General features: G+C 38.8%; 2 protein-coding genes and 1 long non-coding RNA gene across 4 annotated transcripts in view; 1 reads left to right on the forward strand and 2 right to left on the reverse strand.

Annotated features, from left to right (window-relative positions):
* Window positions 1–1,488: 1,488 nt before the first annotated feature.
* Window positions 1,489–15,884, reverse strand: tbc1d24 (TBC1 domain family, member 24). 2 transcript variants are annotated; one of them, XM_053637845.1, is made up of 8 exons: window positions 15,651–15,884; window positions 11,028–12,113; window positions 5,596–5,754; window positions 5,211–5,274; window positions 4,901–4,996; window positions 4,108–4,363; window positions 2,554–2,757; window positions 1,489–2,439 (listed from the first exon to the last, which is right to left on the reverse strand). In XM_053637845.1, exons 2-7 carry the CDS (start codon window positions 12,035–12,037, stop codon window positions 2,603–2,605), a joined length of 1,740 nt encoding a protein of 579 aa, XP_053493820.1. In that variant the 5' UTR covers window positions 12,038–12,113; window positions 15,651–15,884; the 3' UTR covers window positions 1,489–2,439; window positions 2,554–2,602. The 2 variants fall into 2 exon arrangements, with proteins under 2 accessions (XP_053493820.1, XP_053493812.1); XM_053637837.1 differs by having other exon boundaries at window positions 1,489–2,757.
* Window positions 15,885–15,932: 48 nt separating this feature from the next.
* Window positions 15,933–21,879, forward strand: LOC128615627 (uncharacterized). The gene is made up of 3 exons (XR_008387232.1): window positions 15,933–16,729; window positions 17,628–20,242; window positions 20,528–21,879. It is a non-coding gene; the product is annotated as an uncharacterized LOC128615627 (long non-coding RNA).
* LOC128615620 (putative protein MSS51 homolog, mitochondrial) overlaps window positions 16,701–22,563 on the reverse strand; it is a 10,818-nt gene continuing 4,955 nt past the window's right edge. Inside the window, exons 4-6 of the mRNA XM_053637849.1 lie at window positions 19,672–20,235; window positions 17,888–17,981; window positions 16,701–17,793 (exon numbers count right to left, since the gene is read on the reverse strand). Of these exons, the coding sequence (XP_053493824.1) occupies window positions 17,598–17,793; window positions 17,888–17,981; window positions 19,672–20,235 (854 nt within the window). The 3' untranslated portion in view covers window positions 16,701–17,597. The remainder of the gene's footprint in view (window positions 17,794–17,887; window positions 17,982–19,671; window positions 20,236–22,563) is intronic.

The following is a 22,563-nucleotide window of genomic DNA, read 5'->3' on the forward strand; positions in this document are numbered from 1 at the left end:
GATCTGTGTGACTGTGGATTGGTGGAGTCCAAACTCTTCAGAGATGGTTTTGTGACCTTTTCCACCATGATGTGCTTCAACAACTCTTTTTCTGAGATCCTCAGAAATCTCCTTTGTTCGTACCATGATACACTTCCACAAACATGTGTTGTGAAGATCAGACTCTGATAAATCCGTTATTTAAATAAAACAGGATGCTCACTCACCTGACTCTAATTTCACCTTCACATTAACTGCAAATCCTAGACGTTCAAATACTTTTACCACTCACAGATATGTAATATTAGATCATTTCCTCAATAAATAAATGACATAGTATAATATTTCTGTCTCATTTGTTTAATCGGGTTATCTTTATCTACTTTTAGGACTTGTGTGAAAATCTGATGGTGTTTTAGGGCATATTTGTGCAGATATATAGAAAGTTCTAAATGGTTCACCAACTTTCAGGCAACACTGTATGTGCATACATGAGCAAACAAAACTGCAGTACAAAAACAAACACGGGCAATTAAATTTGCAGTGTTAACATTGTCTAAAAATGATTCAGTTCCTCCAGGATTTTGTGAATTTGCAATTGCAGTAATGAACCCAAAATCAAGGAAACTCAACAATATTCGGAGGAGCTGCAGCTTTTCAAAATTACTGCAGATTTTCCGCAGATTTGGGCCAAGACGCATCATGTGACGTCATCACAACGCGCATTCGGCCAAAGCCGTCTTCGATTCACATGTGAACATGGGTACAGCAAAAAGGTCTCATTTACCAACAAGCATCACTGCGAAAGAACGTGCAAAACAATTTTGTGCAACTGCACTATCACCAATTCGAGTAGTTTTACACATAGAAAGCACAAAAACCTCTGCAAGTTGCATCGCAAATTTAGAAAAAAAAAAGCAGCAAAAATGTTTTTGGCCGCAACAATCACAAAGAAACTCTGAGAAATCCTCTATGGACTAATTAGATATGACAAATAAATCAGATTACCCTTCTGTCAGTGCATAATATTAGATTTCAGACAATCTGCATACACTCTGTTTGTATGTTAAATCAGTGTGGGTATCAGTTTCCACTTTAGTTTCGATGTGTAAAGTGTATCGGTCACTGCAGTCTGAATTATATATAACCCAGACAGTTGAGTCACTGCAGCACACTAACACACATTAGGGCTGTAAAGACTGGTCTAATCAAGAGTCAGGGTTCTAAAGACTGGGTCTAACCAAGAGTCAGGGTTCTAAAGACTGGAACTAACCAAGACTCAGGGCTGTAAAGACTGGTCTAATCAAGAGTCAGGGTTCTAAAGACTGGAACTAACCAAGAGTCAGGGTTCTAAAGACTGGTCTAATCAAGAGTCAGGGTTCTAAAGACTGGTCTAATCAAGAGTCGTGGTTCTAAAGACTGGTCTAACCAAGAGTCACATAAAGAACCATAAAGATGAAGACTAAACAAGATTGGTGCTGTGGAGGAAATGCCATCAGACGTCTAGAATGTTTGCTCTACACACTTTATTAAACACTTTAATGACATTTATGATAGAGTCATGTGCTTTAATTAATGATAACATACACAATGATAATACTGCTGAACACACACACACCCAGACACCCACACACACACACACACACACACACACACACAGACAGCCTCTGTTATCGAGTATGTGTCATTTTAACATAAATGTACTTCGGCTTTAAGACTTTTTTTTCCAAACAATTACAATTTTAACGATATGTTCATACATGTTACTTTCCTAACAACACATGCACTTCATTAATATGTTCAATTTCACAAGTATCATCCTTCCCATACATAACTAATACACACACACACACACACACACCTTTTCACACAAACATGAAGCTTAATTGATAAAACGACATTTGGCAAATCTACACATAGAACATTAATCTAACGTTAATCTAATATTCATAAAACATTCATCAAATACGATGATATGATCACGAACCATGAACAATAAAGATCATTTCTGAAACCAGCATTAACTTGATATAACGAGCGTTAAATAATATCAAATGATACAGATGTATGATGTATTGCGATTTAAAAATGAAGAAAAACAAAATAAGACTGCAGTGCATCATGGGTATTCTGTACAAGCATCAGTCCACTGTGTGTGATGATATATCGTTTTGATAGTATACCATGATACTAATAATAAATGATTATAAAAGGAAAACGTTGATCCTGGTTAGAGGTGTGACGATATGTCAGCATGGCAGTTTACTGTGATAATTAACTCAGAAATATTCTACTGTTAATGTGCTACATAGGAAATGACATCACAAATAATAAACACTAGAGAACAGGAAGCTGTAAGCAGACACTGATATTGTGATGGGTATAATTTATCTTATTGTTCGGAGACTTTCTCGAGTATGCTGGTGGGTTTGTTTCAAGAATTTGTCCAAGCGTAGTGCACTATGTAGTGAACAGGAGGCTCAGGATCAGAATCAGGACGTGCTGTTATGTTATGTTATGTTATGTAATGTAATGTAATATAATATAATATATTATAATGATATAAAGATCAACTCAGTAATGATGGCTGCAGTATTCTCTCTCCGGACGTGCTAATTGGCTGTTAGGTTGCCATGGCGTCCTGGAAGCCCCAGACCTCGAGCACGGCGATCTGGAAGTTCTCGGAACACAGCGGTGGATTGTCGAAGGTGGTGCAACAACCCGTCCGGCCGTGATTCAGCTCTGCGTCGATATACAGCGCGTTCCCCTCACCACCTCCTGCACCATAGCAACGATAAACAACAACAATAAACAAATACAACAATACACAACAACTGTAGTAAACATGTTCATGCTGATGATCAAGTTCATTGTTCTGAATTTCCCACTCTGTAGCTCATCTCCCTCTATCACAGGAGAAATCACCAGTGAAAGTTATAACATTAATATACTCAGTTACTGTTACACAATATAAGTTAGAGTATAGAAGCATAGAGTCAGCTAGTTGCATTCCACACTGCAATCACAAATTCACTACGCAACACAGGAAGTGTTCCTCTGTGATGCCACAGTGAGATGATGTTGTGTGATGCCTCTGTGTGATGTTATGTTATGGTGTGTTGCTATGGTATAGTGTGATGCCACAGTGTGATGTTGTGTGATGCCTCTGTGTGATGTTATAGTGTGATGTTGTGTGATTCTATGGTACAGTGTATATGTTATAGTGTGATGCCTCTGTGTGATGATGTGTGATGCCACAGTGTGATGTTATGTTAGTGTATATGTTATAGTGTAATGCCACAGTGTGATGCCACAGTGTGATGCCTCTGTGTGTGTTGTGTGATGCCACAGTGAGATGATGTTGTGTGATGCCTCTGTGTGATGTTATATTATGGTGTGATGTTATGTTATGGTGTGATGCTGTGGTATAGTGTGATGCCACAGTGTGATGATGTGTGATGCCTCTGTGTGATGTTATAGTGTGATGTTGTATGATTCTACGGTACAGTGTACATGTTATAGTGTGATGCCTCTGTGTGATGTTACGTTAGTGTACATGTTATAGTGTGATGCCTCTGTGTGATGATGTGTGATGCCACAGTGTGATGGTATGTTAGTGTACATGTTATAGTGTGATGCCTCTGTGTGATGCCTCTGTGTGATGGTATGTTAGTGTACATGTTATAGTGTGATGCCTCTGTGTGATGCCTCTGTGTGATGGTATGTTAGTGTACATGTTATAGTGTGATGCCTCTTTGTGATGTGTGATGCCACAGTGTGATGGTATGTTAGTGTACATGTTATAGTGTGATGCCTCTGTGTGATGTGTGATGCCACAGTGTGATGGTATGTTAGTGTACATGTTATAGTGTGATGCCTCTGTGTGATGTTATGTTAGTGTACATGTTATAGTGTGATGCCTCTTTGTGATGATGATGTGTGATGCCTCTGTGTGATGGTATGTTAGTGGACATGTTATAGTGTGATGCCTCTGTGTGATGCCTCTGTGTGATGGTATGTTAGTGGACATGTTATAGTGTGATGCCTCTTTGTGATGTGTGATGCCACAGTGTGATGGTATGTTAGTGTACATGTTATAGTGTGATGCCTCTGTGTGATGCCACTCACCGATGATGATAGAGTCAAAGTTTCCCGCCATAAACATGGATGTGTTACGAGCATTCAGGTGAAAGTGTCGGGCAGCAAGGAACGGCGAGAGGTGGGTGGAGTCAGTGCTGGAGTTGGGCGGAGCCTCCACGGGGAGTGAGTGTATGTTCTCATCAGAGTCTGCAGTGTTAGCATCAGCTGCACGATCAGACACAGAGCTGGCCAACTCTGGATGTTTAATGATGACCCACTCATAACGCTCTATCTCAGGCTTCATCTGCATGCACATGCACACACACACACGTACACACACACACAATTAGCATAGGAATAACATTATGCAGCATTCATGCACTTACTGTAGACTTTATTAGAATTCCTCCATTCTGATGTTTGATGTGAACATTAACTGAAGCTCTTGACCTGCATCTGCATGGGTTTATGCATTGTGCTGCTGCCACATGATTGGCTGATTAGATAACTGCATGAACGTGCAAGTGTACAGGTGTTCCTAATAAAGTGGACGGTGAGTGTATAGTGATAAATCTTGCCGTTCTCCCAGACAGCAGCATTTTAAATTAGAATTTTAAATTCATTTTAATGAATAAATCTCGGTTAATAAATTAAAATCACAAATGTATTTAAATAAATCAACATCTTAGCGGGACACTGACACACGACTTAGTGTTAATGATGGCAACAGCACCATCATGAGGTCATAATGACACACACACACACACACACTCTTCCTATCTAATAGATATAGATTGTACGTCATTAATATAGTGATCATGTGATCAGTGAGGTGACTCACCTTAAAGACGAAACACTCGCCTGTCCCGAAGAAGCTCAGTGTGCTTCCTCCTCGCTTCCTCTCTTCCCAGTCTGTGGATAGGAACGCACCACACACCTAACACACACACACACACACACACACACACACATCATATACCTGAATCATCAGACATCACTGTCATACTGAAAATGTTTCCATGACAGATTTGTGTGAAATGACAGATGGACCGAGACAGAGGGAAAGAAAAAAGGAGAGAGAGGCACAGAGAGTGAGACAGAGAGTGAGACAGAGAGCGAGACAGAGAGCGAGACAGAGAGCGAGACAGTACCTCTCCGTCAGTAGTCTTGATCAGCAGTAGAGTGGGTTCATGTCCTTCACAGTGTGAATAAAACCTGAAATAAACAATAACACAAACAATAACACACACCACCAGAGCTACGAGGCTAATGTTGCTAACAAATAATGGAAGTTTATGGCCACCTGTTTAGCATGGTGCACTATATGTGTGTGTGTGTGTGTGTGTGTGTATGTGTGTGTGTGTGTGTGTGTGAGAGTGTAAATCTGATGCTGTCTGACAGTTATCTATACACGAGGACAAAGGAGTGTGGTCAAAGTGCATTACAGTGCACTGTGTGTTTTAAGTGTGTGTGTGTGTGTGTGTATGCGTGTGTGTGTGCGCGTGTGTGCGCGCACGTGTGCGTGTTTGTGTGTACCGGTTGAGGCTGCAGCCGTGTGTGGAGGTGCTGAACAGCAGATGAGGCTGACACAGAGCAAATCGTTCAGGAATCCATGACCACACGTCCCTGATCTCCTTCACACTGATGATGTCAGAGCAGAAACCGTCCACATTCACCGTCAGGTCCACATTACACCTAGAGAGAGAGAGAGAGAGAGACAGGGGGGGAGAGAGACAGAGGGATAGATAGAGAGATGGGGGAGAGAGTGCGAGACAGGGGGAGAGTGCGAGACGGGGGAGAGAGAGAGAGACAGGGGGAGAGAGAGAGACAGGGGGAGAGAGACGGGAAGGGAGGGAGAGATTTGTAATATTCGGTTATGAACATTTATATATAAATGTTGAAACAATACAGAAAAGTCATGCGAATGTTTTTTCAACCTTATAATCACATTTATAATTAATTATTGATGATTATTGATAATTGAGTATTGATGATTGTGTATTGTTGTGTATTGTTGATTGTGTTTTGATTGTTGATTGTGTATTGATTGATGATTATTGTGTATTGTTGATTGTGTATTGATGTTTGTGTATTGATTGTGTATCAATTGATGACGATTGTGTATTGATGATTGTGTATTGATGATGATTGTGTATTGATTGATGATGATTGTGTATTGTTGATTGTGTCTTTCTGATTGTGTATTGCTGATTGTGTATTGTGTATTGATTGTGTATTGATGATTGTGTATTGATTGTGTATTGATGATTGTGTATTGATTGATGATTGTGTACTGATTGTTGATTGTGTACTGATTGATGATGATTGTGTATTGATGATTGTGTATTGATTGATGATTGTGTACTGATTGTGTATTGATTGATGATGATTGTGTATTGATGATTGTGTATCGATTGATGACGATTGTGTATTGATGACTGTGTATTGTTGATTGTGTATTGATGATTGTGTATTGATTGATGATTGTATATTGATTGTGTATTGATGATTGTGTATTGATGATTGTGTATTGATGATTGTGTATTGATGATGATTGTGTATTGATTGATGATGATTGTGTATTGATTGTGTATTGATTGATGATTGTATATTGATTGTATATTGATGATTGTGTATTGATGATGATTGTGTATTGATTGATGATGATTGTGTATTGTTGATTGTGTCTTGCTGATTGTGTATTGCTGATTGTGTATTGATTGTGTATTGATGATTGTGTATTGATTGATGATTGTGTACTGATTGTTGATTGTGTACTGATTGATGATGATTGTGTATTGATGATTGTGTATTGATGATTGTGTATTGATTGATTGTGTACTGATTGTGTATTGATTGATGATGATTGTGTATTGATGATTGTGTATCGATTGATGACGATTGTGTATTGATGACTGTGTATTGTTGATTGTGTATTGATGATTGTGTATTGATTGTGTATTGATGATTGTGTATTGATGATTGTGTATTGATGATGATTGTGTATTGATTGATGATGATTGTGTATTGATGATTGTGTATTGATGATTGTGTATTGTTGACTGTGTATTGCTGATTGTATATTGATGATTGTGTATTGATTGATGATTGTGTACTGATTGATGATTGTGTATTGATGATTGTGTATTGATTGATGATGATTGTGTATTGACTGATGATTGTGTATTGATTGTGTATTGATGATTGTGTATTGATTGATGATTGTGTACTGATTGATGATTGCGTACTGATTGATGATGATTGTGTATTGATTGATGATGATTGTGTATTGATTGTGTACTGATTGATGATGATTGTGTATTGTTGATTGTGTATTGTGTGTTGATTGTGTATTGATGATTGTGTATTGATTGATGACTGTGTATTGATGACTGTGTATTGTTGATTGTGTATTGTTGATTGTGTATTGATTGATGATTGTATTGATTGTATATTGATGATTGTGTATTGTGTATTGATTCTGTATTGTGTATTGATGATTGTGTATTGTGTATTGATTGTGTATTGATGATGATTGTGTATTGATGATGATTGTGTATTGATTGTGTATTGATGATTGTGTATTGATTGATGATTGTGTACTGATTGATGATGATTGTGTATTGATTGATGATTGTGTATTGTTGATTGCGTACTGATTGATGATTGTGTATTGATGATTGTGTATTGAGTATTGAGGATTGTGTATTGATTGATGATGATTGTGTATTGTTGATTGCGTACTGATTGATGATTGTGTATTGATGATTGTGTATTGATGATTGTGTATTGATTGATGATTGTGTATTGAGGATTGTGTATTGATTGATGATGATTGTGTACTGATGATTGTGTATTGATTGATGATGATTGTGTATTGTGTACTGATTGATGATGATTGTGTATTGATGATTGTGTATTGTGTATTGATGATTGTGTATTGATGATTGTGTACTGATTGATGATTGTGTACTGATGAATGTGTATTGATGATTGTGTATTGATGAATGTGTATTGATGATTGTGTATTGATGATTGTGTATTGATTGATGATTGTGTACTGATTGTGTATTGATTGATGATGATTGTGTATTGTTGATTGTGTATTGATTGATGATTGCGTACTGATTGATGATGATTGTGTATTGATTGATGATTGCGTACGGATTGATGATGATTGTGTATTGATGATTGTGTACTGATTGATGATGATTGTGTATTGATGATTGTGTATTGATGATTGTGTACTGATTGATGATTGCGTACTGATTGATGGTGATTGTGTATTGATGATTGTGTATTGATTGATGATTGTGTACTGATTGATGGTGATTGTGTATTGTGTACTGATGATTGTGTATTGATGATTGTGTACTGATGATTGTGTACTGATGATTGTGTATTGATTGATGATGATTGTGTATTGATGATTGTGTATTGATTGACGATGATTGTGTATTGATTGTGTATTGTTGATTGTGTATTGATTGATGATGATTGTGTATTGATTGTGTATTGATGATTGTGTATTGATTGATGATTGCGTACTGATTGATGGTGATTGTGTATTGATGATTGTGTATTGATTGATGATTGTGTACTGATTGATGGTGATTGTGTATTGTGTACTGATGATTGTGTATTGATGATTGTGTACTGATGATTGTGTATTGATTGATGATGATTGTGTATTGATGATTGTGTATTGATTGACGATGATTGTGTATTGATGATTGTGTATTGTTGATTGTGTATTGATTGATGATTGTGTACTGATTGCTTGCGTACTGATTGATGATGATTGTGTATTGATTGATGATGATTGTGTATTGATGATTGTGTATTGTGTATTGATTGTGTACTGATTGATGATGATTGTGTATTGATGATTGTGTATTGATTGACGATGATTGTGTATTGATTGTGTATTGTGTACTGATGATTGTGTATTGATGATTGTGTATTGTGTACTGATGATTGTGTATTGTGTACTGATGATTGTGTATTGATTGATGATGATTGTGTATTGATGATTGTGTATTGTGTACTGATGATTGTGTATTGATTGATGATTGTGTATTGATGATTGTGTATTGTGTATTGATGATTGTGTATTGTGTACTGATGATTGTGTATTGATGATTGTGTATTGTGTACTGATGATTGTGTATTGATTGATGATGATTGTGTATTGATGATTGTGTATAGTGTATTGATGATTGTGTATTGATTGTGTATTGTGTACTGATGATTTTGTATTGATGATTGTGTACTGATTGATGATGATTGTGTATTGATTGTGTATTGATGATTGTGTATTGTGTACTGATGATTGTGTACTGATTGTGTATTGATGATTGTGTACTGATTGATGATGATTGTGTATTGATGATTGTGTATTGTGTACTGATGATTGTGTATTGTGTACTGATTGATGATGATTGTGTATTGATGATTGTGTATTGTGTACTGATGATTGTGTATTGATGATTGTGTATTGTGTACTGATGATTGTGTATTGATTGATGATGATTGTGTATTGATGATTGTGTACTGATTGATGATGATTGTGTATTGATGATTGTGTACTGATTGATGATGATTGTGTATTGATGATTGTGTATTGTGTACTGATGATTGTGTATTGATTGATGATGATTGTGTACTGATGATTGTGTATTGTGTACTGATGATTGTGTATTGTGTACTGATGATTGTGTATTGATTGATGATGATTGTGTATTGATGATTGTGTATTGTGTACTGATGATTGTGTATTGATGATTGTGTATTGATTGATGATGATTGTGTATTGATGATTGTGTACTGATTGATGATGATTGTGTATTGATGATTGTGTATTGTGTATTGATGATTGTGTACTGATTGATGATGATTGTGTATTGTGTATTGATGATTGTGTATTGTGTACTGATGATTGTGTATTGTGTACTGATGATTGTGTATTGATTGATGATGATTGTGTACTGATGATTGTGTATTGTGTACTGATGATTGTGTATTGTGTACTGATGATTGTGTATTGATTGATGATGATTGTGTATTGATGATTGTGTATTGTGTACTGATGATTGTGTATTGATGATTGTGTATTGATTGATGATGATTGTGTATTGATGATTGTGTACTGATTGATGATGATTGTGTATTGATGATTGTGTATTGATGATTGTGTATTGTGTACTGATGATTGTGTACTGATTGATGATGATTATGTACTGATGATTGTGTACTGATTGATGATGATTGTGTATTGATGATCGTGTATTGATGATTGTGTACTGATTGATGATGATTGTGTATTGATGATCGTGTATTGATGATTGTGTACTGATGATTGTGTACTGATTGATGATGATTGTGTATTGATGATCGTGTATTGATGATTGTGTACTGATGATTGTGTACTGATTGATGATGATTGTGTACTGATTGATGATGATTGTGTATTGATGATTGTGTATTGTGTACTGATGATTGTGTACTGATTGATGATGATTATGTACTGATGATTGTGTACTGATTGATGATGATTGTGTATTGATGATCGTGTATTGATGATTGTGTATTGATGATTGTGTACTGATTGATGATGATTGTGTATTGATGATCGTGTATTGATGATTGTGTACTGATGATTGTGTACTGATTGATGATGATTGTGTATTGATGATCGTGTATTGATGATTGTGTACTGATGATTGTGTACTGATTGATGATGATTGTGTACTGATTGATGATGATTGTGTATTGATGATTGTGTATTGTGTACTGATGATTGTGTACTGATTGATGATGATTATGTACTGATGATTGTGTACTGATTGATGATGATTGTGTATTGATGATCGTGTATTGATGATTGTGTACTGATGATTGTGTACTGATTGATGATGATTGTGTATTGATGATTGTATATTGTGTATTGATGATTGTGTATTGATTACCTCTTCTGTTGGACAGTGATGCCCTTCTGCTGGAGAGCTTTCTCATTAGCCAGCTGCAGCAGGTTGATCTCCTTTCTGCTGAAGAGCCTTATAGCGAACGCTTTCTCCATCAGCTTATCTGGACTCACGCTGCTGGCGATACCCTTCACAAACTCTCGCACGTCCCCTCTGACCCCGTCCGAGTCCTTCCTGCTCGTCCTCTTGTCCAGTTTCTGCTTCCTGTAGAGCTTGAGCAGGGCGAGTGCCACTCGGTACAGCACTTTAAAGCCTTCCACCAGGAAGACGTCCATGACCCGGGCGGCGTGGGAGAACGGGAGATCGCCAAACACCCAGCGCTGCCAGTCTCCGTACACCTCCGCCACGTCTTCCTTCTTTTCGGTTGCCAAGGAAACAATGTGCACATGAGCGGCAGGGCAGTGCTTGCGTGCCAGGTCACCAAAGGTCATGCAGGCAGCGCGGTGAGCCAGGAAGGTTTGGTGTAGCATACGCTGCTGTTGCGTTGTCGCTAACAATCGAGCCACGCCTTCGAAGCACTGAGCCTCATCCGAGCTCCAGTGAAGCAGCAGCGCAGTGACGGCGGGTAACAAGGGGCAATAGGACACGTCTGGAAATTCAGACGCTAAACTCTGTAACACGGAGCCCACTGAAGTCGCAGACTCACGCTTTAAACAGTAACGTGGAACCGGAGCTCCAGACGCGAACTCCGGCAAATCTACAGCCAACATGTCACCGTTCTTCAGTTTTACGTCTGTAGTGCTGTCCCGTTTGGTGTGTTTCTCCTTTGCAGCGCGGTAGACGCCGGCGTCAGGCGTGACAGAGCGGCATGGCAGCGCTTTGATGAGGCGCCGGTACACCTGCGCTCTCTGCGAGTGGCTCTTCACCCACTGACCCGAGCGGGCGTGGCGCTTACGCTCTTTAGCGTCTGTGTATTCAGTTTTTCCCGGTGTGGCATCACGGGACACATCCCCCATCAGCGACCAGTCCACGAAAGCCCCAAAGTCCTCCCCCATGACCTTTGACCTCTGTACACAAGCACAGACAGAATGAGTAGACTTTCCAGAGTGAGACTAACCGCCCATACCGTCTCTATGGAGAGAGAGAGAGAGGAAAAACAAGTGGGTTATGTAACGGTTCCTCTTCAACGTGTGACATTTCTGTATGTGTGTATTTGCGTGTGTGTGTGTGTGTGCGCACTCGCTCCAATGAAATTAACCAATTATTCTTGATTAGATTTTTTTCCCCACTGAAAATCTCCCTTTTCTGTTGCTTCCTTCTGCTCTCGCTCAGTCACTAACCTCGGCCCTCTCGAGAGTCGTTCGGTTACTGTGTTAATGTGACTGAAGTTAGACGATTGTTGGATTAGGGATGGAGTTCTCCACTATTTAGCAAATCAGCTAGTTATTCTGCTTGCTTTCAAATCAACAACACATCTGCTGTCTATTTCTGCTTCTAAATTTAAAAGACAATAACAATAATTAATTAAAGCTGCAAGCAGGATTTTCAGGGGCCAAGCACCCAGACTCGGTGAGCCGCACATTCACACACACGTTACACTTGTTGACTAGCAATCACAGGAAAGCAGAGCCATAACTTTAGGCAAAGGGGTTCATGAGTGATGTGTAGTTTCACTCATGATGTGGAGGAAAGGTATAGATGAACAAATGGGCAGCAGGGTGTTAATGTTGCTGCAGCTGATGCTACTGCTGTGACCTGAAAATGTTTTTCTTCTTGCAATTTTAAAAATATCTAAGGTATTTATGTTTATTCTCATCAGTCTGGGCCGTTTTTCCCCACGTTGTGCAAGTAACTGTACCAAACTTACGTCTGTCTTATACTGTATTGTGTTAGGTGTTTTTTTTTATTGAAAATTGCACAATAAAAATGCTATTTAATATTAAACCCTGTCAGTCATTTGTTGTCTGTAAAATAGCACACTGAACAGCTAGAATCATGGTAGAAAATTGTTTAGACAGATCTCAGGATGATGTGAGACAAATTTTGTGATGATTGGACAAAATTTGGAGGAGTAGCAAAAATGGCAGTTAGATGGAAGCATTTTCGGCATGTTATTGTAACTTCTGACCAGTAGGTGGCACTGCCATGAAATTTGTTACATTTCCTCAGGTCATGGTCCTGGGAATGCCTACCAAGTTTTGTGTCAGTGCACAAAGTCGTTGCTGAGATACAGCCTCACTTCCTGTTTGGCGGCTTTGCTGTCAGATTCGTTGGCCCATTACGGGCAAACCGTTCGGAGTGTTCAAAATTCTTTTGACAACTTTTGTGAGGCTTATGCTGAAGATGATGTGTGCCAAATTTGGTAATCATTCCTCAAAATTTGTAGAAGTGCAAAAAAAATGTTTTGGACAAAATCCAAGATGATGGAAAATCTATTATATTTTAAATTAATTAGGAGGAAACTGAAATGTAGAAAAATTTGGTCAGAATGTTCCTTAGACTTTCCCCAATCAGTGCGCCAGATTTCACAACTTTTTACCAGACGGTTCAATGGGCTGCCATAGACACTGCCTGAAGAAGGAGAAGAAGAAGAAAAGGTAGAATAACAATAGGGTGCCTATGTACCTTCGGTGATTGCACCCCTAACTAGCTTAGAAAAGAAGTGTCCCTGATAACCGACACCACGTTACACATGTAACCCAAACCTCAACCTGCACTTTAATCCCCTAAACCACTTAGGCTAATTAGTGAGGCTGTGCTCCAATACTCAGTATAGTGTTAGTGAGTGTTACGGAATGTTCCTCGCTCACACAAGACTTACTGTGAGTGCAATTTCAGTAGAATTTGTGGTGAACAACTTTTTTGCATCTCAGGTGTCCAGTGTGAGTAAATACTGTATCTGAGTGAAACTCTGTCTCGTGTTCAGTTTTAACGGGTGCATCGTTGACCAGTGGCACAACAAGCTCTGAAGGGGCGGAGCTTCACACTGCAGCACTAACAATCCAAAATGGACGAAGCGCTAATTTAACAAGATTTTTTTTTTTACTGTGATTTAGCTAGCTCATCAATAAACTCTAACTTATTAACAAAATAAACACTCGTAATGTAAAATCTACACACCTTTATTTCACGTGTATTCTGTATTTTAAACGGGGTTTCACCTTTAATCATGCTTTTTCATTTACAGAACATTTGAGAATATTTAATGTGCTAGATAAATTGTTAATGTGAATGAAACATTTTTTTTTTCAAAACCTGCGTTTATATGCCGCTGTAATCTTACAGTTTTAGATATACTGTTAATTCTTAGCTCATTATTTATTTATTTTCGAGGATGTTTATCAGGTCTGCATGTGTTTTCACAGCCACAAACCTTTAATACATCAGGGACTGTGAGTTTCGTATGAACTTTTGCACGAATCTGCCATATTGGAAAATTCCCAATAAATGATAGTTTTTCAGCAAACAGCAGTTTCACCATTGGGGTCAGTGTAACCTGTCAGGACGAATATCTCTGCGATTTTACACAGATTTGGCTTGTTATACGGCGTTGGTCATACGCTTTCTGCACTGGTTCTGTACTGGAAGCCTGAAGTAAATTTTAAAAAAACACCAGTTTGTAAAAAGAGAGCAATGGATCATTTATGCAGACATTTCCATGTTTAACTTCTGATAACGGTATAACATAAGATTTATAAATGAGTTCCCTGCTGATTAATGCTGTAAACATTACATACAACCTACTGAGCAAAGTGAAGGGAGGAAGTACAGAGCTGACCAATCATCACTCAGCAAATCACGTGGGTGGGGGGGGGGTCATTGGGGATGTGTAGACTAAACAAACAAACAAACAAACAAACAACTTCTTGCAAGTACAGTAGCCACACTCTTATCACACACCACTGGGTGTATTCTGATGTATAATCGCCGAATGTGGCAGAACTACAAACTACATATTTTAAAGTTATTGACAGATGTTTTGCGCTGCCTCAGATGTGTATTTGAGTCTATTGGGATATTCCAAATTCCAAAAAATTGCTGTAATCTTGTAAAATTGCCACAAACAACTTCTTGATATATTAAATGGAAAAGCTTAATAAGGGTCTGTACCTGGATTACTGGACAAACCTGTGAACTGTGTTACAGAATTAAATTTACACACAACTGTGCAGAGTGGGCGGGGCTAAGAGAGCAGGTGAGGCTATTGAACACTGCACATCCATGCAGTCCACAGGACAGGTGAAATACTGCTCGTCGTTTCACACAGGAGCTTTAATCAACACGGAAATGCAACTTTAATGCAAACTCTGGAAATTACTACAGATTGTATTATTATACGTCTTATATAAAATGTATGCAGATTAGTAAACTGAATTAATGCATGAAATGACTGTCATAATGATAATAATTTGAGCAGTCTTGAAGAATTCCCCTGAACATCAGGACACTGATTATTAAATAAATGTGAACTGTGATTAAACATTACAGGTTTATATACACTCATTCTGCCTAAATGTAAACGGATCTTTTCCTGGAGCTAAAACCGTTCGCCATTTTGATGCATTCTGATGTCCGGGAAAAGAAACAGCTCGTGCACGAGTACACAAACAATAAACAATAAAAGATATTTTAATGTAAACAGAAATTTACGATGTGACTGAAGCTCACCTTCGTCCGCTTTCCGCTGCATTCATTTTCTGTAGGGCGCCACTGCTGCGCATGCGCACTAGAATCGGGCACCGCCTCTGGCGCATGCGCAGATACGTGTCTCGCCTTCAACCGGAAGCTTTGCAAGACGCGAGAAGCTAAAATGTTACCTGGTCTTTTTAAATTTATTAATAATTTATATATTTCCACATATATATATACATATACACGCACACTTTATTATGTCTTGTAGCTCGTTTAACATTAAGAGCCGCGTTCATTTTTCCCGAGTTTGCAAGCTTAGCCAATCATAGCACAATTCGCAACACACGCCAAAGGATATCCAGCCAATTGTAGTAAAGGAGGCGGGATTTGTCAGATTTGTGTTCGGGGGGTGGATAGTCTCTATGGTAACGCCTCAGATGCACAGCGCCTGATTTCCATTAGCTTTAAGTTAATTATAAACCACACTGGTTTTTCCCCTGTCACGACATCTTGTTTTGGTGTTCCTAATTCTGTTTATGTCTCGTAACGGTCCTGCTTTATTCTCCAAAATCTTAACATCTGCAGTTTATTATGGAAAAGGTGGCAAAATTCCTAATGTCAACCCCATTCCTAACACTACCCCATAATGGTTTTAATGGTTTCTTAAAAGTCCAGTCATTTTTTTTTTTTACACATAAGGACATTTTCAGCTAGTGATTCATTAAATTATATCAGTGGAATATTCCAAGCAAAGTTTCAGACAAACAAACAAACAAACAAAAAACCCTAAACTAAACATTGTTTTGTGTGGAAGCAAAAAGACACAAAGATTTAACACGCAAAGCCATGTTCTACAGAGGTTGTAACTGGAACCCTTTCTGAAAAGGAACCTGTTGTAGGGTTCTACCTACAACCTTCTATTACAGGAACAAACCTTTATGGTGTTGAGGGGCGCTGTGAATATTACAGATTTTTCATCTTATTTAGCCAAATGTAGGGGAAAAAAAAGAGTGTAATATGTCATAAAAAGTTTTAATTGTTTTAAGTGGTAAACAAATGCAGAAAAAGAGTGATGGGTACGGATTTTTCAAAGGAATTAAGACAAGAAAAAGGAAGTAAGTCATGTTTATACTTCATCTCAAACATAAAAACATTCTATTTATTTACTTTTTTCACTTTCCTTAAGACTTTAAGTCACATTGCTGCATAATTATGAGAAATATTTCTCGACTGATGAAAATCTCATGAAAAAACCCCTCATGATTCACCCAAAGGCAGATGTGACCTAAATCACGTGTTATTTTATAACTACTGATCAAAAACAATGTCCAACACGAGTGTGTTGATGTGTATCCTAGAGTCAGTAATAATACAAGACAAAACAATATGTAGAAAATATTTTTACACCAATTCAAATGAATTATTGCTGAAAAAGTAATGTTGGGGGACTGAAGTCTGATGAAGATGAGGATTGAAGATGAAGATTCAATTACATTTTATTTGTACTGTATAGCACTTCTAATGATGGACATCATCACAAAGCAGCTTTACAGAAATATATCACTGATCAACACCTATAACCATTTAAAAAGTAATGGATTTATTGTTTGGGATCAATTTTATAACCCCTCTCTGATTGACACTTTTCCAGAACATGTTTTGATAGCTCCTTGGTCTTCATGATACTGTTTGGTTCTTTAACAAACTCTGGGGAACAGATGTGTATTGAGATCACATGAGACTTTACCATTTTTATTCATAAATAATTTCCCAAACTATATTGCTTATTATGGGCTATTTTGTGTAGATCCATGACAAAAAATACCAATGATGTCCATTTCAGTTTAAGGTTGTAACACTACAAAATGTGGAAAAGTTCAAAGGGGGGGGGGGTGAATACTTATACAAAAAAACTCCAATTTAATAAAACATTTTATATCACAGATTGTTTGAATAATAGACACTAAGACAGGAGGGTGAATTCTAGTCCTCCTCATCCTGCTTGTCCTCCAGCAGGCCCTGGACGTTCAGGTAGAAGGCATTGCAGTAGCTCGGCTCAGTGTTGGGACTCGACTGCGCCTGCTCGGGCTTCTGGGAACTGAAAGGGTTCGGCCCAGTCCCTTTAATGTCCATCTCCAACTCCACCAAGATCTGCACAGAATACTTCAACTCCCCATCGCTGAGAGAGAGAAAATTAAGGAATTTCTCAGTCATTACTTCATGACACGTTTACAATACATATAGTGAATTTTAGTCATTAATTTTCTCCTTACTTGGTCACAGTGAACAAGGTAGGGATGTTGTAGTCTCTGAGCAGCAGCAGTGTTGGCAACCATCCATCTGTCATTCCCTGCCTGGAATTAAACTCTACACCCAGAACATATCGAATACATCAGACCCAATGCAAAACACTAAACTGCACTAAAGTAGAACACACATTCTGCAGACCCTCAGAAGGTCTTGTCTAGGCTTTAATTGTTTATTATGAGTGCCACAGGGGTTAGCTTTGGGTCCTTTATAATTTCCTGATCCATAGTTTCCCAGATGAATCTTCTGGGGCCATCAAGTCCCAGAATGCTTTGTGTCTGTATGGATCTAGGTCTTTCTGCCCTGGCTTAAACATTACTATCCAAAGAGCTTCACATTTGGATATGTTATGTCTGAGCAGTCAATTCTCAAAGACACAACCATGACAACTTGGTGGTACTGGGATTTCACCCCAAAAACCTCCAAACACGAACATAAAGCATTAACCCTGGGTCACCACTTCAGTGGTTACAGAGTATGTAGTCTTCACCGTGAGACCACAGCAGTACCTGGCTCTGCCCAGGCTGGGGACCCTGTGTCCACCAAGGATCATCCTAGTCTGGACCTCAAGAATCCAGCAAATGATCCAGCTACTTGATCGTATTCCCAATAGTCTCTGGCTCTAGTCTCTGAGAGTGATCCTGCTGATGGCTCAGTTTCTCACCCAGCCTGTCTGTAGACCACGACTCCTCTGGTAACCAGACTCCTCCTGCCTCAACAAGCTCAATCTGTCTGACTCACAAAGTCACTTAGGACTGATTTATACTTACATGAGCACGTATCTGAAAAGACTTTCTTTTCTAATAATGTCATGTACAGCTTCTGTGTATCTTGTTTTGATCGCCAATATTTCAGAACAAACCCACTTTTGTGTGATAAGAACATAGTTATTGTACTTGTGTGTACATTGTTGACTTTAAAGTAGTCAATCCTCTAGGAATATCACAGAAAAAAGCACAAGATTACAGCAATTTTTTGGACTTTGGAATATCCCAATAGACTCAATTACACATCTGAGAAAGGGCAAAACATCTTTGTCAATAACTTTAAAAAATGTAGTTTGTAGTTCTGCCACATTCGGCGATTATACATCAGAATACACCCAGTGGTGTGTGATAAGAGTGTAGCTACTGCACTTGCTCTGTATGCTGATGACGTTTAAAGTAGTAAATTCCCTGGGAACATCACATAAAACATCACAAGATTTCAGCAGTTTACAAGGTGAAAGGTGATTTTAAATGGGCTCTCCTAGATTAGATTGAATCTGAACAGGTGCACCAGGAGAGTTCAGTCCCTAAAGAATAAACTCTTCAGGCTATAGACAACATGAGCCCTATATATTATAAAAGTTACATTCAAGGTTGTTGTGTTCAGATGTAGTTCTGTATGAGGGACTGTGAAAGCCCTTCACATTGTCAAATGTTTGACATTGTAGTTAATATATATATATTTATATATAATATAATATATAATATATATATATTTCTCTATACTATGCATTAACACTAAAGTTCTGAGCTGTGTTTCCATGCTTCCTGTTTCATAGTCCCTCAGGCCCTGTTCCTAGTTTTAGTCACATTACTTATTCTTAGTTTGTTATCTGCTTTGGACATTAGCCTGTTTGTTTTGTGTGTAATTAATATAATCTGGCCCCTGGTTATTATGTCTGGTTGTGCGTCTGACCACAATTATCAGAAATGCTACCAGTTAGTCCAATAATTGCACAGTAAGTGTGTGTGTGTGTGTGTACCTGGATGAAACCCCACCACAAGGTCTGGTTTGGCTGCCTCTCCTTTCTCCACAAGCTCCTCCCAGAATTCATGGTACAGACCCTTATAGGCGCTGATGTAGACCCTTCCTCGTGGACCAAATGCCCTTAATGGAGGCCTCACGATGGGCCCCGGCACCACATCTGTCCCCACCATGACCACCTCCAGGCCCTGATGTCCAGGAAACATACGACTCAGCTCATCCAGATCTGTTGTCCTTGCACCCAGGGTCTCAGTGTTGCCTGCCCCAACGACGTGGATGGTCAGAGGTCGGGAATACGGATTCAGACCGAACATCTTCATTGCCATTCCGATAGTCAGTGGACGTGAGAGGAACTCGCTACACACGCGCCACACAGATTCACGAAGCTCCGCCTCATCTGGACATGGCCGGCAGGCGTTGGTCCAGAGGTCTGTCATGTTCTTCCCAGACAGGATCGGGTCCATCCGGGCTGTGAGGTCGTCCTGCATGGAGAGCCAATCATCCCAGCACCGGACCTCTTTAGCAGGTTTAGACCACGCCTCTGTAGGGAAAGGCAGGTCCCCTATTGGGTGAGATAATCCACAGAATGTGAGACATAACAAAATCTACAGTGATGCCCCAATTACACTCCACAATTCAAATTTTCCACTCAAACAATTGTGATGATTTATGAGATCTAACTACCAGGATATTTCAAGCCAAAGCCTGGTTGATTCTGCTAGGAGGTTAAGACTTGGCTATAGATAGACAAACATACAGTGGATATAAAAAGTATACTGTTAAAGAGCACCTTGTATTCAGTGCCATGTATCGTCCGGTCTGTCTGTCTGACTGTCTGTCTTCCCTCCCACTAGGTGGAGCCATCACCAGGCTGAGTGCTGAGTGCTATGGGCGTGGCACTTCATGGAATTGGACTATAAAAGCTTGTGGACTACCTTTCTCCTTTTTCTGTATTTAGTTGATCTGTTTATATAATACTATATGTTAGAGAAACTGTGTAGCTGTTGAATATGGACTGAGTTGGTCTGTTTCTCTCGTGTATCTATTGTCTATGGTCACCACTGCTGGAAGGGGGTAAGTGCCATTTCATTTCTCACCAATTTGCCCCTGGTTTTGTGTTAGATAGGGAATAGAGATTCTTTTCTGTGGTTTTATTTAGTTTGTTAGGGAAGGCAGGTTTATTTGTGGAGTTAGTGTTGGGTTTTATTTATTATTTTGGCCTTGCGTTCCCCTGGAGAAATGGCTTCCTATTTGTGTCAATGTGGTGACATGAACATATTCATTCTTCTGTCAAATTTCTGGGTGTTTGTGTTCCCTTCCTCTTGTGCAGTATTACACCTAGCATGTAGCATCTACACACCCTTATTAAAATTGGGAGTTTTTTTGTAATGTGAAAACTTTTTCCACCTTTAATGTGATATAGCATCCAATAAGTCAAAAAGAACTAAAAATCCGTCCATCCATCCATCTTCTATACTGCTTATCCTACAGGGTCGCGGGGAACCTGGAGCCTATCCCAGGGAGCATGGGGGATGGGATGGGGTACACCCTGGACAGGGTGCCAATCCATCGCAGGTAACAATCTCATACACACTCACACACCCATTCATACACTACGGACACTTTGGACACGCCAATCAGACAACCATGCATGTCTTTGGACTGGGGGAGGAAACCGGAGAACATGCAAAAGAATTAAATATGTTTCAGGGGGAAAAAAAGAATAAGAAAAATGCTTAATCAGTACTTAATCAATCAATTAATCAGTCTTAATCAATCAAAGAATAATCATTTCATATAACCAAGGTATAAAGTGTATCAGTGTCAAACTAATCAAAATAAGCACGTTATAGTTATAATAAACCTTTTATTTCACTAATACTTATGATGAAACGGTCATTAAACAATGATCAGTATATGTTCATGTTGATTTTGTGTTGAAGTATTATCTTTTGTATAATTTTTTTGTTTTAAATAAGCTGGCTGTGCTCACGCCACCATTAGAAAGTTATAGTGGAATATTCCAGAGCTAGAAACAATAGTGGTGACCGAATAAAGATTGACCAAAAGAAGAACGGGGAAAGTTCTGTCTGACGAGATAAAGTTCAGAACTGTATAAAAAGCCTGTGCTGGATATGTATGATTGGATGCTCTGCAGACCGTGATGTTTTTGTCTTGAATTAATAAAGTCTACTTTTTTTTGACATCAAGACCCACGAACCATTTTTATTTTAACCTTTTGCTCAAAGAATTCCACGATGCTATCAGACTCTGAGGGGATCTCCTGTACACAGTCCTCTTCAGGTCATTCCACAGGCTGTTGATAGGATTTAGATCTGAAGCCGTTCCTTTGTTGACTTAGATTTGTGCTTTGGGTGTTGGAAGGTGGAATTGTTCTTCATCTTCAGCTCTCTAACAGAGGCCTACAGGTTTTGTGCCAAAATAGATTGGTGTTTGGAGATATCCATGATTCTCTCTATCCTGACTAGAACCCCAATCCCAGCTGAAGAGAAGCAGTGCCATAGCATAATGCTACCACCGCCATGCTTCACTGTGGGTCTGGTGTTCTTTAGGTTATAAGCTTGTCTTGTTTTGTGCTAAACATATCAGACCATAACACATTCTGCCACATGGTTTGGGGTGATTTAGTTGAGCTTGGATGTTTTTTGTGAGAAAGGGCTTTCCTCTAGCCTCCCTACCCCAGCTTTCTGTGGACCATGGCTTCAGAAGTCAGATGAAACAAGATCCTACAGAAACAGCTGATCTTTATTTAGGGTTAATCAGAATAATTTCATTGACAGCTGTTTGATAATTACTTTTGAAGATGAGATTGAATGTGATTGGTTCATTCTGAGCACAGTCACATGACATTATAAAGGGGAGTGTGCAC

This window comes from Ictalurus furcatus, chromosome 1 (assembly GCF_023375685.1).
Source record: "Ictalurus furcatus strain D&B chromosome 1, Billie_1.0, whole genome shotgun sequence".
In the NCBI taxonomy this organism is placed as follows: Eukaryota; Metazoa; Chordata; class Actinopteri; order Siluriformes; family Ictaluridae; genus Ictalurus; species Ictalurus furcatus.